Source organism: Platichthys flesus, chromosome 24, assembly GCF_949316205.1.
Source record: "Platichthys flesus chromosome 24, fPlaFle2.1, whole genome shotgun sequence".
Lineage (NCBI taxonomy): Eukaryota > Metazoa > Chordata > Actinopteri > Pleuronectiformes > Pleuronectidae > Platichthys > Platichthys flesus.
Window position 1 is genome coordinate 15367634 of NC_084968.1, and position 12500 is coordinate 15380133.

The 12500-nt window shown below is 49.6% G+C and overlaps 3 protein-coding genes across 4 annotated transcripts in view; 2 read left to right on the plus strand and 1 right to left on the minus strand.

The window, feature by feature from the left end:
• Window positions 1-4320, plus strand: part of LOC133949695 (uncharacterized) — a 5396-nt gene extending 1076 nt beyond the window's left edge. The window contains exons 2-8 of the mRNA XM_062383647.1: window positions 705-1049; window positions 1136-1237; window positions 2071-2112; window positions 2198-2521; window positions 3234-3557; window positions 3641-3970; window positions 4062-4320. Coding sequence (XP_062239631.1) covers window positions 705-1049; window positions 1136-1237; window positions 2071-2112; window positions 2198-2521; window positions 3234-3557; window positions 3641-3970; window positions 4062-4153 — 1559 coding nt within the window. The 3' untranslated portion in view covers window positions 4154-4320. The remainder of the gene's footprint in view (window positions 1-704; window positions 1050-1135; window positions 1238-2070; window positions 2113-2197; window positions 2522-3233; window positions 3558-3640; window positions 3971-4061) is intronic.
• Window positions 4321-4461: 141 nt separating this feature from the next.
• On the plus strand, window positions 4462-7553 carry LOC133949696 (low affinity immunoglobulin gamma Fc region receptor II-like). The gene is made up of 5 exons (XM_062383648.1): window positions 4462-5499; window positions 5912-5953; window positions 6109-6369; window positions 6444-6875; window positions 7256-7553. Exons 1-4 carry the CDS (start codon window positions 5475-5477, stop codon window positions 6689-6691), a joined length of 576 nt encoding a protein of 191 aa, XP_062239632.1. The 5' UTR covers window positions 4462-5474; the 3' UTR covers window positions 6692-6875; window positions 7256-7553.
• A 189-nt stretch (window positions 7554-7742) lies between these two features.
• Window positions 7743-12500, minus strand: part of LOC133949694 (disks large homolog 4-like) — a 16985-nt gene continuing 12227 nt past the window's right edge. Inside the window, exons 10-20 of one of the 2 annotated variants that reach the window (XM_062383645.1) lie at window positions 12256-12500; window positions 11317-11419; window positions 11146-11242; window positions 10894-11070; window positions 10783-10820; window positions 10651-10698; window positions 10436-10537; window positions 10182-10354; window positions 9509-9618; window positions 9285-9376; window positions 7743-9167 (exon numbers count right to left, since the gene is read on the minus strand). The exon at window positions 12256-12500 is cut by the window's right edge and continues 24 nt beyond it. In XM_062383645.1, the coding sequence (XP_062239629.1) occupies window positions 9061-9167; window positions 9285-9376; window positions 9509-9618; window positions 10182-10354; window positions 10436-10537; window positions 10651-10698; window positions 10783-10820; window positions 10894-11070; window positions 11146-11242; window positions 11317-11419; window positions 12256-12500 (1292 nt within the window). In that variant the 3' untranslated portion in view covers window positions 7743-9060. The remainder of the gene's footprint in view (window positions 9168-9284; window positions 9377-9508; window positions 9619-10181; window positions 10355-10435; window positions 10538-10650; window positions 10699-10782; window positions 10821-10893; window positions 11071-11145; window positions 11243-11316; window positions 11420-12255) is intronic. The other variant, XM_062383646.1, reaches the window with a different exon arrangement.

Consider the following 12500-nt stretch of genomic DNA (forward strand, 5'->3'; position numbering starts at 1 on the left):
GAGGAGTTGAGGAGGTGAGGAGTTGAGGAGAGAGGAGGTGAGGAGGGAGGAGGTGAGGTGGTGAGGAGGGAGGAGGTGAACAGGTGAGGAGGGGAGGTGGGAGGAGGTGAGGAGTTGAGGAGAGAGGAGGTGAGGAGGGAGGAGGTGAACAGGTGAGGAGGTGAGGAGGGAGGAGCTGAGGTGGGAGGAGGAGAACAGTTGAGGAGGGAGGAGGTGAGGAGTTGAGGAGAGAGGAGGTGAGGAGGGAGGAGGTGAACAGGAAAGTAGGTGAGGAGGTGAACAGGTGAGGTGGGAGCAGGTGAGGAGGGAAGTAGGTGAGGTGGTGAGGAGGTGAGGAGTTGAGGAGAGAGGAGGTGAGGAGGGAGGAGCTGAACAGGTGAGGAGGTGAGGAGGGAGGAGCTGAGGTGGGAGGAGGTGAACAGTTGAGGAGGGAGGAGGTGAGGAGTTGAGGAGAGAGGAGGTGAGGAGGGAGGAGGTGAACAGAAAAGTAGGTGAGGAGGTGAACAGGTGAGGTGGGAGCAGGTGAGGAGGGAAGTAGGTGAGGAGGTGAGGAGGTGAGGTGGGGAGGTCGGAGGAGGTGAGGAGGGAGGAGGTGAACAGGAAAGTAGGTGAGGAGGGAGCAGGTGAGGTGGGAGCAGGTGAGGAGGGAGGAGGAGCAGTTTCCTAGAGATGGCGGATGATGTCTTGTGTCTGTGTCCTCACAGTTTCCCAGCATGCCTTGTGTGTGGAGGTGTCTGAGGGGGCGGAGTCTGTGCTGCTGCCCTGCCTCCATGGCGTCTCTCAGATGGATGGCGTTCTGTGGCTGAGCAGCAGCAGCTCCACGGTTCACGCCCGGAAGCAGAGCGGGGACGACCTGGGTCAACAGGACCCTCGGTACCAGAACCGGACCTCGATGAGGGAGGACGCTCCTCAGAGCGGAAACCTCAGCCTCACTCTGTCCAGACCCTCCGTCAGCGACACCGACAACTACACCTGCATCGCCAGGTCCAAGGGACAAGACCTGAACCGCTCAGTGGTTCTACTGATCGTCACACGTCCTGTGGAAACAGGTCAGAGGTCAGAGGTCAGAGTAGATGTGTGACCTCTTCATTCAACTTTCTGTTAATTACATTTTAATTATTGTTGTCGACTGTAGAGTCATCGTCAGTGTGGTGGAAGGTCCTCGTTCCCCTGGGAGCTGCTCTCGCCATTGGTCTCGCCTTGTTCCTTTGGTGTAAAAGGAGAAGAGACAGACAAGGTAAGTGTGTGTGTGTGTGCGTGTGTGTGTGTGTGTGCGTGTGTATGTGTGTGTATCCTCAGGTCTGTTGGTGATGGGTGTCACCCCCTGGTGGTTTCAGTTAGTTCACAGTTGTTGTGGTCCAGGGGAAACTCCTCAGCTGCTGGTTGAAGATTCAGGGCAGAGGTAGGTCACTGATAAGAGATCAGCTCCATCGGGAGGTCAGGAGGTTTCTCCTCATGTGTGTTCTTGGTTTTTAGATGTTCTCACCTCCAGGGGTCTTCTGTTGAGGGGTCCATGGCCCCCTCTGGGGTTGACTGACAGCTGGGTATCATGGGACTTGTATGGATGATCTCACTGGTGAGAGGGGAACCTGCTTTGGTGGAAGCCCCTGTGGTAACGGTTCAGCTCTTTGAGTGATTCTGACCTTTGTCAGACCGAACCTTCAGGACCCTTGGCCTCAGTTTGCTGAGCTCCTCAGCAGGCCATTACATTTGGGAAGTCTACATGTACATGAACATGTTGTTCACCACCAGGAGCTCCTCCTCGCTCCACGGGGGAGACTCAGGATGGTTTCAGGCTCCTGCTGCTCAGCAGGAGGTCCAGTTGTTGGATGGTTGTGTGTCTTGGTTTTCCCTGACACCCAGGTGATCACAGATCAGTCTTCATCCCAGCAGTTAATCTGGTCTGTGGAAACATCAGAACTGGAACTTACTGTCCAGCTGTTTCATCTCAAACTCTCCACATTTAACTTGTAGTAATGTGACTTACTGATGTGATATCTGACAAAGTATTAAGAGAGACTTGTTGTGTAATTGTTTTTTCCTTGTGTGGTTTTGAACATGTCTTTTTAGGTCGACACGAGTCACACAACTTGGAGCAACTCTCCACTTCAGGTCCCGCCCCCTCATTAATACACAAAACTTAAAACATTGAACTGATGAAAAATGTGCTGCTGACGTTGTGCTTTTATCCTCTCAGTCCTAAAGGTGGAGGTGGAATCAGGGGCGGAGTCTGTCCAGCTGCCCTTCAGAACCACAGCTGACCTGTCTGAAGAAGACAAAGTGGAGTGGATGAGGGGGGGCGACATGAAGGTCCACGTGTATCAGAACATCTCAGATCAGCCTGGAGAACAGCACGAGGATTACAGAGGCAGAACACACATGAGTGAGGACCCACTGGGAACCGGTGACCTCAGTCTGACCCTGGAACACCCCACAGTCACAGACAGCAACACCTACACCTGCACCATCAGCAGGGACGGACGAGTCCTGGGGAGACAACAAGTGGAGCTAAAGGTCAAAGGTCAGTGCTGCAGATGAACCAAGGCAACCAAGTGAAGCGCTTCATTCATGTTCTCCATTCAAACAGAAAGACTATTCCCTCCCCCCCCCCCAAACTGACAATAAGCCCATGTCAGACGCCGTCTACAAACCAATCAGAGTCAAGTATAGGTAGACTCCGCCCACGTAGGTGATGACGACAGGGCGTACGCACTAAATTCTTTATTCCCTAAATTACAACGTGAAACCAGAACTAGCAGATGGAAGTGAACCATGTTTCTGTGTCTCTCTGCGAACACTCTGACCATCACATCAGATTTAAACTGTCCTTTTCTCCCTCGCAACAAACACACAACCCCAATCCAGAACGATCATGTGACCAGAGCAGCTGAGGAGACCTGCACTGATGCTTCACAGATGGTCAACCTCCACTTCTCTCACTTCCACGTTGGGAAGCCACATCGTCAGTTTACCTGAGTCATCACCACAGCAGCAGCTACAGGCTGCACCCACACACCTGATCTGATCACTTCCTCATAACAACTTCTGACATTCAGTTCCATTTGTTTTGATGCACACAAATATCTTTATATTCACAGTAGCATTTGTAGCACTGATCATCTCCAGCACCTGGGGTTGGTTTCCAGATCTCTGTCCCCTCTCTCCCTCTGGTCTTCAGCCTTCTCTTCAACTCAGTCATCTGCTTAGCTGACGTTGTGCTTTTATCCTCTCAGTCCTAAAGGTGGAGGTGGAATCAGGGGCGGAGTCTGTCCAGCTGCCCTTCATAACCCCAGCTGACCTGTCTGAAAAAGACAAAGTGGAGTGGATGGGGGGGGGCGACATGAAGGTCCACGTGTATCAGAACATTTCAGATCAGCCTGGAGAACAGGACAAGGATTACAGAGGCAGAACACACATGAGTGAGGACCCACTGAGAACCCGTGACCTCAGTCTGACCCTGGAACACCCCACAGTCAGAGACAACCACACCTTCACCTGCACCATCAGCAGGGACGGACGAGTCCTGGGGAGAAAACAGGTGGAGCTAAAGGTCAAAGGTCAGTGCTGCAGACACAGGTCAAAGGTCGGTGCTGCAGATTCAGGTATGTACAGCTGACCGTGTGGTTTGTTTTCCTCTCAGACCAAACGGTGGAGGTGGAATCAGGGGCGGAGTCTGTCCAGCTGCCCTTCAGAACCACAGCTGACCTACCTGAGAACTCATCCTTGAGATGGTTGATTGATGAACCATTCAAAAAAGTCCATTATTTTTGTATTGATAATGATGTGCCTGAAGAACAGCACGAGGATTACAGAGGAAGAACACAGATGAGTGAAGACCCCCTGGGAACCGGTGACCTCAGTCTGACCCTGAGACACCCCACAGGCACAGACAGGAACACCTACACCTGCCGGGTGTTCAATCAGGACCAACAATTCCTGAGAGAGAAAACTGTGCGGCTTGAGGTCAAAGGTCAGAGTTAGTCTCTTGTTGTTGGTTTTTGTCTTTCTCATGTCCTCTGTCTCATTGTCCTCTGTCTCATTGTCCTCTGTCTCCTCTGCAGATAGAATCCTGGTCGAAGATGAAACGATCAACAATAGAAGAAGCAGTTCCACTGATCCAACTCCTCTGATGGCGGATCAATCCCATCAATGAAATTAATCTGCCTGTTGTTATTCTGATTTCTGTCTCGTCAGGTTTATTATTTTCCTTCTCTGAGTCCAGAGCTGTAGGATCCAGATCTGTTACCACTGCTGATCTAGTATCAATACCTTGTTGATGATGTTGTGACCTGGTGCTGTTTTAATGAATAATATTATTACCTCAATGTCTTCTGGTCATGACTTCATATTCATACGTTGCTGAATGTTTGGAACAAATGAATGCTATGAGTTAGTAAGGTGGAATGAGAGGAAAGAGAGGGAAAGACATGGCCTGTGAGGCAGAGCATCGAGCCTGGAGAGCAGTAGTTTGACCTGTGGAGGTCGGCTGCAGGAGTTTCATTCCAACATCCACACCTGCTAACACATGCTAACACCTGCTAACACCTACTAACACATGCTAACACCTGCTAACACCTACTAACACATGCTAACACCTGCTAACACATGCTAACACCTGCTAACACATGCTAATACATGCTAACACATGCTAACACCTGCTAACACCTACTAACACATGCTAACACCTGCTAACACATGCTAATACATGCTAACACCTGCTAATACATGCTAACACCTGCTGACATCTACTAACACCTACTAACACCTACTAACACATGCTAACACCTGCTAACACATGCTAACACCTGCTGCCATCTACTAACACCTACTAACACATGTTAACACCTGCTAACACATGCTAACCTCTGCTAATACATGCTAACACATGCTAACACCTGCTAACACCTACTAACACATGCTAACACCTGCTAACACATGCTAATACATGCTAACACCTGCTGACATCTACTAACACCTACTAACACCTACTAACACATGCTAACACCTACTAACACCTGCTAACACCTGCTAACACCCGCTAACACATGCTAACACATGCTGACATCTGCTAACACATGCTAACACCTGCTAACACATGCTAACACCTGCTAACACCTGCTAACACCCGCTAACACATGCTGACATCTGCTAACAACTAATGTTGTGACCACAAGTTATTAAGGCATGAGAGAGAAAGATCACTAAGATGTGATACAAATGAATGATCCTAATTATTAATTAAATACCTCTTCAACCAGCTCCTGGTGGAAAACGTGTGTCAGGTTTGTCATGTGGTCACATCTGGGAATCAAACCATCGATCACATAGCTGACAATGACCTGACAGAGCAGGGGAAGACGCTGGTGAACCAGTGAGCCGCTCGTGTGGAGACATGTTTGTGGACACATGGTTCGTGACGTGTTGAGGTTGTTAACAGGGAAGTGAAGCTGCAGCTCAGTCGTCCTCGAGAAGACATGAAGTCTGTGCCTCTGCTGCTCGGTGAGTCCAACACACACTGCATTCATCCATCCATCCCTTCATCCATCTATCCATCGCTTCATCCATTCATCCATCCATCCATCCCTTCATCCATTCATTCATCCATCCCTTCATTCATTCATCCATCCATCCCTTCATCCATTCATCCATCCATTACGTAGAAACCTCTCTCACATCAGTAGATTTAGTCTTGTTTGATTATTGTGACAAATTGAAAAGTCTCGTTCAGCTGTTTTATTCTGTCTTGTTATGAGTCTGAGTGGACGTGTCCCCTCACCTGCCTCTAGGTGACAGCAGTCCTCAGGTGGACAGAGGACACAGGGTCTTTCTGTTACTGTCCCACGACATATGGTGATGACGTCATGTTTGACCACCGCAACGTCTTTCACTGACCTCTGACCTCTTGTTACAGGGCTGTCTGTGCTGCTGCTGTCTGGACGGACAGTTTCTGCAGGTGAGCTTACTGTTACTAACTGTAACTGTAACTAATATTGTAACTAACCGTAACTGTAACTAATATTGTAACTAACCGTAACTGTAACTAATATTGTAATAACTGTATCTGTAACTAAGTCTAACTGTAACTAACTAACTAACTGTCTCCTTCAGTGTCTCTGAATGTCAGTCCAGACCTCCAGCAGTTCTTCAGTGAAGACTCAGTGTCTCTGAGTTGTGTTGAAGGAGGACAGACAGGTGGACAGATAATGAAGAGGACAGCAGGAGGACAGACAGGTGGATGTGGACAGAGCTTTGGGACGATGAGTAGTTCGTCCTGCAGCTTCCCACATTTATCCCGTTCAGACTCTGGAGTTTACTGGTGTGAAACCAGCGATGGACAAAAGAGTCAACAGGTCAACATCAGTGTCCGAGGTACAGTCTTCACACAGCGTCCAGAGACAAACTGCTTGTTTGTTGTTTACCAGTGGGTGTGTCCTTCTCGTCAGATGATCGAGTTATCCTGCAGATCCCTGCACTTCCTGTGCACATAGGAAGTGATGTCACACTTCGCTGTAGAAGCAAAAACGGGTACTTTGAGACGGCGTACTTCTTCCGGGACGATGTCTACTTCTCGCTGAAACTAAACGAAACGTGGACCATCAGAGACGTGAGAGGGACGGACGAGGGGACATACTCATGTTCCACTGAAACGTATGGATCTCCCTACAGCTGGCTCAGGGTCGCAGGTGCGTGACATCACTTCCTGTTTTCACTTCACACACTCAAGCTGAAAATAAACAGAAGCAGGTGTGGTCTCTCCACAGCTCCCCCCCCTCCCTCGTCCTCTGTGTTCAGACTCTTCTGCCTCCTGGTGGTCGTCTGTCTGTTCTGCATCTGCTCCGTCATCCTGATGTCATGGGGCTGCAGCGGGATGACAGGTACACACAGTAACACACACACACAGTAACACACACACACACACAGTAACACACACACACACACAGTAACACACACACACAGTAACACACACACACACACACAGTAACACACACACACACACACACAGTAACACACACACACACACACATTAACACACAAACACACACAGTAACACACACACACACAGTAACACACACACACAGTAACACACACACACACACACACAGTAACACACACACACAGTAACACACACACACACACAGTAACACACACAAACACACACACAGTAACACACACACACACATTAACACACACACATTAACACACACACACACACACACACAGTAACACACACCTGAACTTGTTAAATTGTCCACAGAAAACAAATCAGCCGTTTCCATGGAGATGACCCCGTGTGTTGAAGAGTATGATGTCATCACTGCTGATGTCATCACTGCTGATGTCATCACTCACCTTGATGTCTGAGCGGAAGGCGTCGCTATAGAGCTACTGTTAGCATCACCAGCTGTTTGCTAACGTTATCATCACCTGCTGTTTTATTAATGAGTTATTTGTTTTAATTTCGGACATTTTTCTTCGTGGTTTCTTTCTTCTTCTCTGCCGTCGACTGGACGCTCACTCCCCCTGAGGTTCAGACTGGTACTGCAGGAGGAGGTGCTGCTCAGCGAGCCTCCTCCTGTTCAATCAATATTAATATTATATCGATATTTAAACTAAAGACCACGATAACAGAAGAAACAGGAACTTCCTGTTTTTGATTCTCAGTTTGAACATGTGACGCTTCAGCTGCTTCCAACAATAAAAGATGCAAATATACGAACATTTAAAAACGTTAAACATGTTTCATTCGGATGTTTTATTATCTTCTCACAGTCACAAGTTCTCACTCTCTCATCCCCTCATTCTCTCACTCTCTCACTCTATCACTCTTTCACCCTCTTATCACATATCTCAGTTCAGTTTCTTATAATAATTTATTTTCATTATACAACAAGTGTGTGTGTTAGTGTGAGTGGGTGCTTGTGTGTACATATATATATGTGTGTGTGTGTTAGTGTTTATGTGTGTGTGTATATATATATATGTGTGTGTTTGATGATATTACATCATCAATAGTTATGATCATTATATTAATTATTAGAATAAGTCACATGACCCCAATCTTTGGATCCATCCTCAGTCCCAGTTGCCATGGTCACAGGACTCCCAAAGCAGTCTGGGTAATAGAGTCATTTGTTGGAGACATGGGAGTGGGCGGGGTGACAGGTGACCTTGCCACGCCCCCACCATACCCAGGTTAGCATTGGCTGCACCCCCAGCTGGCCCCTCCTTCTTGTCCTGTTCAGCAGCAGTGAATCATGGGTATTGTAGTCCACAGCGAGGCCTAGTCAACCTACAGCCAGGGATTGTGGCTCAGAGGTCTTTAGCTCGGACTTCTGGGTAATGTAGTCCTACTGTGCAGTCACTGCAGCCGGAAACATGGGAAATGTAGTCCTCAGCCTAAAAAAAGTTTTTGATCTACTTCCTGTCCACACTGTCCACTGCAACAGAGGGGGGTGATGGGTGTGGGGTGAGGGAGGATTGTGGGTGTTGTAGTCCAGTGGTTGTTTGATAAGCCCTGAATAGACTGTGTGTTTGAGCCCCATCATTTTATTTACAGTCACACAAGTCTTTATGTACACAACACAAACGCACACACACTCACCATGTTCACATCACATGAATCAATCAATCAATTAATAGATAGATAAATAAATGAATAGGATAATATAAATACTTCAATACCAACTGAACTCTAATGTCTCAGATTCATTATTTACTGATAATACACGAGTCCATCACTCGTCAGCATCTTCTCCTCACACACACGCACACACACACACACACACACACACACACACACACACACACACACGTGGAGAGACACACAGGGACGCCCTCTCTCTCTCGCTCGCTCGGTTGCCATGGTGGCAGCAGTCATCCAATCAGCTCCCCTGTCCTCCCGTGACTGTAAGTAACTAAAATGGTAAAAAGACCAAAGTCTGCTCTCCATCAGGCCACGCCTCTGAGGGGGAGGAGCTGTGGAGGGCTGGGGGCCCGAGGGGGGGGGGCTGGTGGACGCCGTTTCCATGGTGAAGGTGCCCGTGATTTGACACTGGCCAATCAGAGTCTGTCGCGGGCCGGGACCCAGATGTAAGGGCCGCTCTGCTCCTCGATGACAGCTTTCACCAGGTGGTACACCTCCTCGAAGCTGTCGCCGTGCACAATGGCTGCGTGCACACACACACACACACACACACACACACACACACACACACCAACACAATGATGCTCCGTTTTTTTTTTTTCATGAAATGAATGAAATTGAAAGTAAAACCTTTTTTTACCTGTGAAACACTCGAGGAAATCTTGTTCCAGTTTCACGGCTCGTTCCAAAGCTTTCCTCGCCTGATCCTCCGACAGACGCTTGTTCAGATCCCTGCAAACACACACACACACACACACACACACACACACACACACACACACACACACACACACACACACATCATGCCTGGTTATTCAGGTGTCAGCTGACACAACAGTAACGGTGTCTTGGCCTCAGACTCACAGGATGTTCTCCAGGGACCGTGGCCGGATGAAGATGGCGACTGGGTGGAGCTGAGCCGCCTGAAGCCTCCTCACGGCGTTGGCCGACACGTCCAGGATGCAGTGTTTCCCCTGGAGGACACACCCATTAAACACCACTGAGTGACTCCCCTGGAGGACACACCCATTAAACACCACTGAGTGACTCCCCTGGAGGACACACCCATTAAACACCACTGAGTGACTCCCCTGGAGGACACACCCATTAAACACCACTGAGTGACTCCCCTAGAGGACACACCCATTAAACACCACTGAGTGACTCCCCTGGAGGACACACCCATTAAACACCACTGAGTGACTCCCCTGGAGGACACACCCATTAAACACCACTGAGTGTTTCCCCTGGAGGACACACCCATTAAACACCACTGAGTGACTCCCCTGGAGGACACACCCATTAAACACCACTGAGTGACTCCCCTGGAGGACACACCCATTAAACACCACTGCACGTAATCATGGCAACTAACAACACCCTACTATCCCAACAAACAGCTGTCACCATGACAACCAGTCACGATAATCATAATGTTTTATTAAACAGCAGAAAACTCGATATCCCAGAATCCCCACCGAGGCAGCCTCCCTCTACGGAGGGGTCAGTTGGATAAACATGGCCACCAGCCTCTCACCTGCTCGGCCACCTGCCGGACGCTCTGCACCGACGTCCCGTACAGGTGGTTGTTGTACTGCCCCGCCTCGATGAAGCGATGTGATTGGATGTCCCGCTCCATCTGTTCCCGTGACGACACAAAGTGGTAGTCCCGCCCATCCACCTCGTAGTCCCTCTGAGGGCGAGTTGTGTCTACAGAGAGAGAGAGAGACAGGACTGACTTCCTGTGTGTCCTCTGACGTGTCCTGCACACAGCTGAGGAGGGACACTTACGAGGGACACATGAGCCGAACTTGTCGGGGAACTCGGACAACAGGTCGTCGTTGACTCTGTCTTTGGTCGGCCCCAGGATGATGACGGGACGAGCGTAGTCCACTGACAACACACAGGAAGCTTGATTTACACCTGCTCATTGTGGCTGTCAAGACACCACAACTGTCAATCAATCAAATCTGAAAATAAGGTTGAAGGTCAAAAGTCACACTGACCTTCAATTTGAGTGATGAGCTCGTAGCTGTGAACGAACCCTTCTCTACCTGTAGAGGAAAGAGGACAGAGTCCATCAGTGTGTTGTTAGCGTCAGGGTGAGGTCAGGGGTCAGGGGTCAGGGGTCAGCTCACCTTTACTCTTCATCCTCGACCACTCCTTCCTCTCAACCCTGAAACAAATACACATGTTCAGACTCCAGGACCAACATCACAACCAGCACCACCAGGACATCCTGTCTTCACCTGTGTTTGGAGGGGACGTATCCCAGCTCCTCCAGCTCCCCCTGCTGGCTCACTCTCCTCGCCTGCCACCACTCGTCATCTGCACTGTCCATCACATGAAGAACCTCCCCAAAGTTGAAGTCCAGAGCTTGTGATAGGACGCCACAGTCCCACTGCTTGTCGTAGTCAAACAAGGCCCTGAAACAGCGAGACGTCATGTGACCTGGACAGGAAGTATGAATGAGAGCTTCCTGGTCAGGTGACCTGGATTACCTGATGTAGAAGCTGCGGTTGGCTCTCAGGCTCCCAGACGAGCTGTTCATCATCTGCTCCCTCAGGTCGTGGATCTTCGCCTCGAAGCGACTGTACTCTGCAGGGCAGACATCACCACGGTCACCACAGGTCCACAGCGGTTCACAGATCAACGACTTCATGTTCACTCACCCTCTGGTCTGTACTGCGCCACGATGGTGACCGTCTGTCCTGCGTTCTTCAGAGCCGCCGCCGCCTGCTCATGTGTCGCGTACCTGAGGTCCACGCCGTTCACCTGGACAAACACAGAGCGTCACCAGGAGGTGGCGCCGGCAGAAACCAGGACACTCGAGAGAAAATGGTCCAAGAGATGATGGATTCAGAGCAAGCACAGTTCAGAGAGAACCGCCATGGTGCTCATGGTCTATGTGAGGCCTTCTGGTTTCTGAAAACCTCTTCTGGAGATCTGGACTGTGAACTTACACTGAGGATCTGAGGATCTGAGGATCTCAGGATCTGGTTTCTGTACTAACACTGAGGATCTGAGGATCTGAGGATCTGAGGATCTGGTTTCTATACTCACACTGAGGATCTGAGGATCTGAGGATCTCAGGATCTGGTTTCTGTACTAACACTGAGGATCTGAGGATCTGAGGATCTGAGGATCTGAGGATCTGAGGATCTGAGGATCTCAGGATCTGAGGATCTGGTTTCTATACTCACACTGAGGATCTGAGGATCTCAGGATCTCATGATCTCAGGATCTGAGGATCTGAGGATCTCAGGATCTGGTTTCTATACTCACACTGAGGATCTGAGGATCTGAGGATCTGAGGATCTGAGGATCTGAGGATCTCAGGATCTCAGGATCTCAGGATCTCAGGATCTGGTTTCTATACTCACACTAAGGATCTGAGGATCTCAGGATCTCATGATCTCAGGATCTGAGGATCTGAGGATCTGAGGATCTGAGGATCTGAGGATCTCAGGATCTGAGGATCTGAGGATCTGAGGATCTGGTTTCTATACTCACACTGAGGATCTGAGGATCTCAGGATCTCAGGATCTCATGATCTCAGGATCTGAGGATCTGAGGATCTGAGGATCTGAGGATCTGGTTTCTATACTCACACTGAGGATCTGGTCTCCTTTCCGGAGCTCTCCACTCAGGTCAGCTGGTCCTCCTGCGAGGATGAAGGAGATGAAGATTCCCTCTCCGTCCTCTCCACCCACGATGTTGAAGCCCAGGCCGGTGGAGCCGCGCTGCACACAAACTCTGCGAGGCTCCCGTGAGTAGTCGTCTTCTCCCATCATGCCCCGGGGGACGGGTGAGTACCGTCGTGGCGATGGAGGAGGGAGGGCTTGTGGGTAATCAC

Bases quoted from the DNA above. Each gene is read 5' to 3' on its own strand.
- LOC133949696 (XM_062383648.1), top strand. From the start codon at position 5,475: ATGAAGTCTGTGCCTCTGCTGCTCG. The intron at 5,500-5,911 runs GTGAGTCCAACA...CTCTTGTTACAG, and splicing joins GTCTGTGCCTCTGCTGCTCG to GGCTGTCTGTGCTGCTGCTG. The intron at 5,954-6,108 runs GTGAGCTTACTG...TGTCTCCTTCAG, and splicing joins TGGACGGACAGTTTCTGCAG to TGTCTCTGAATGTCAGTCCA.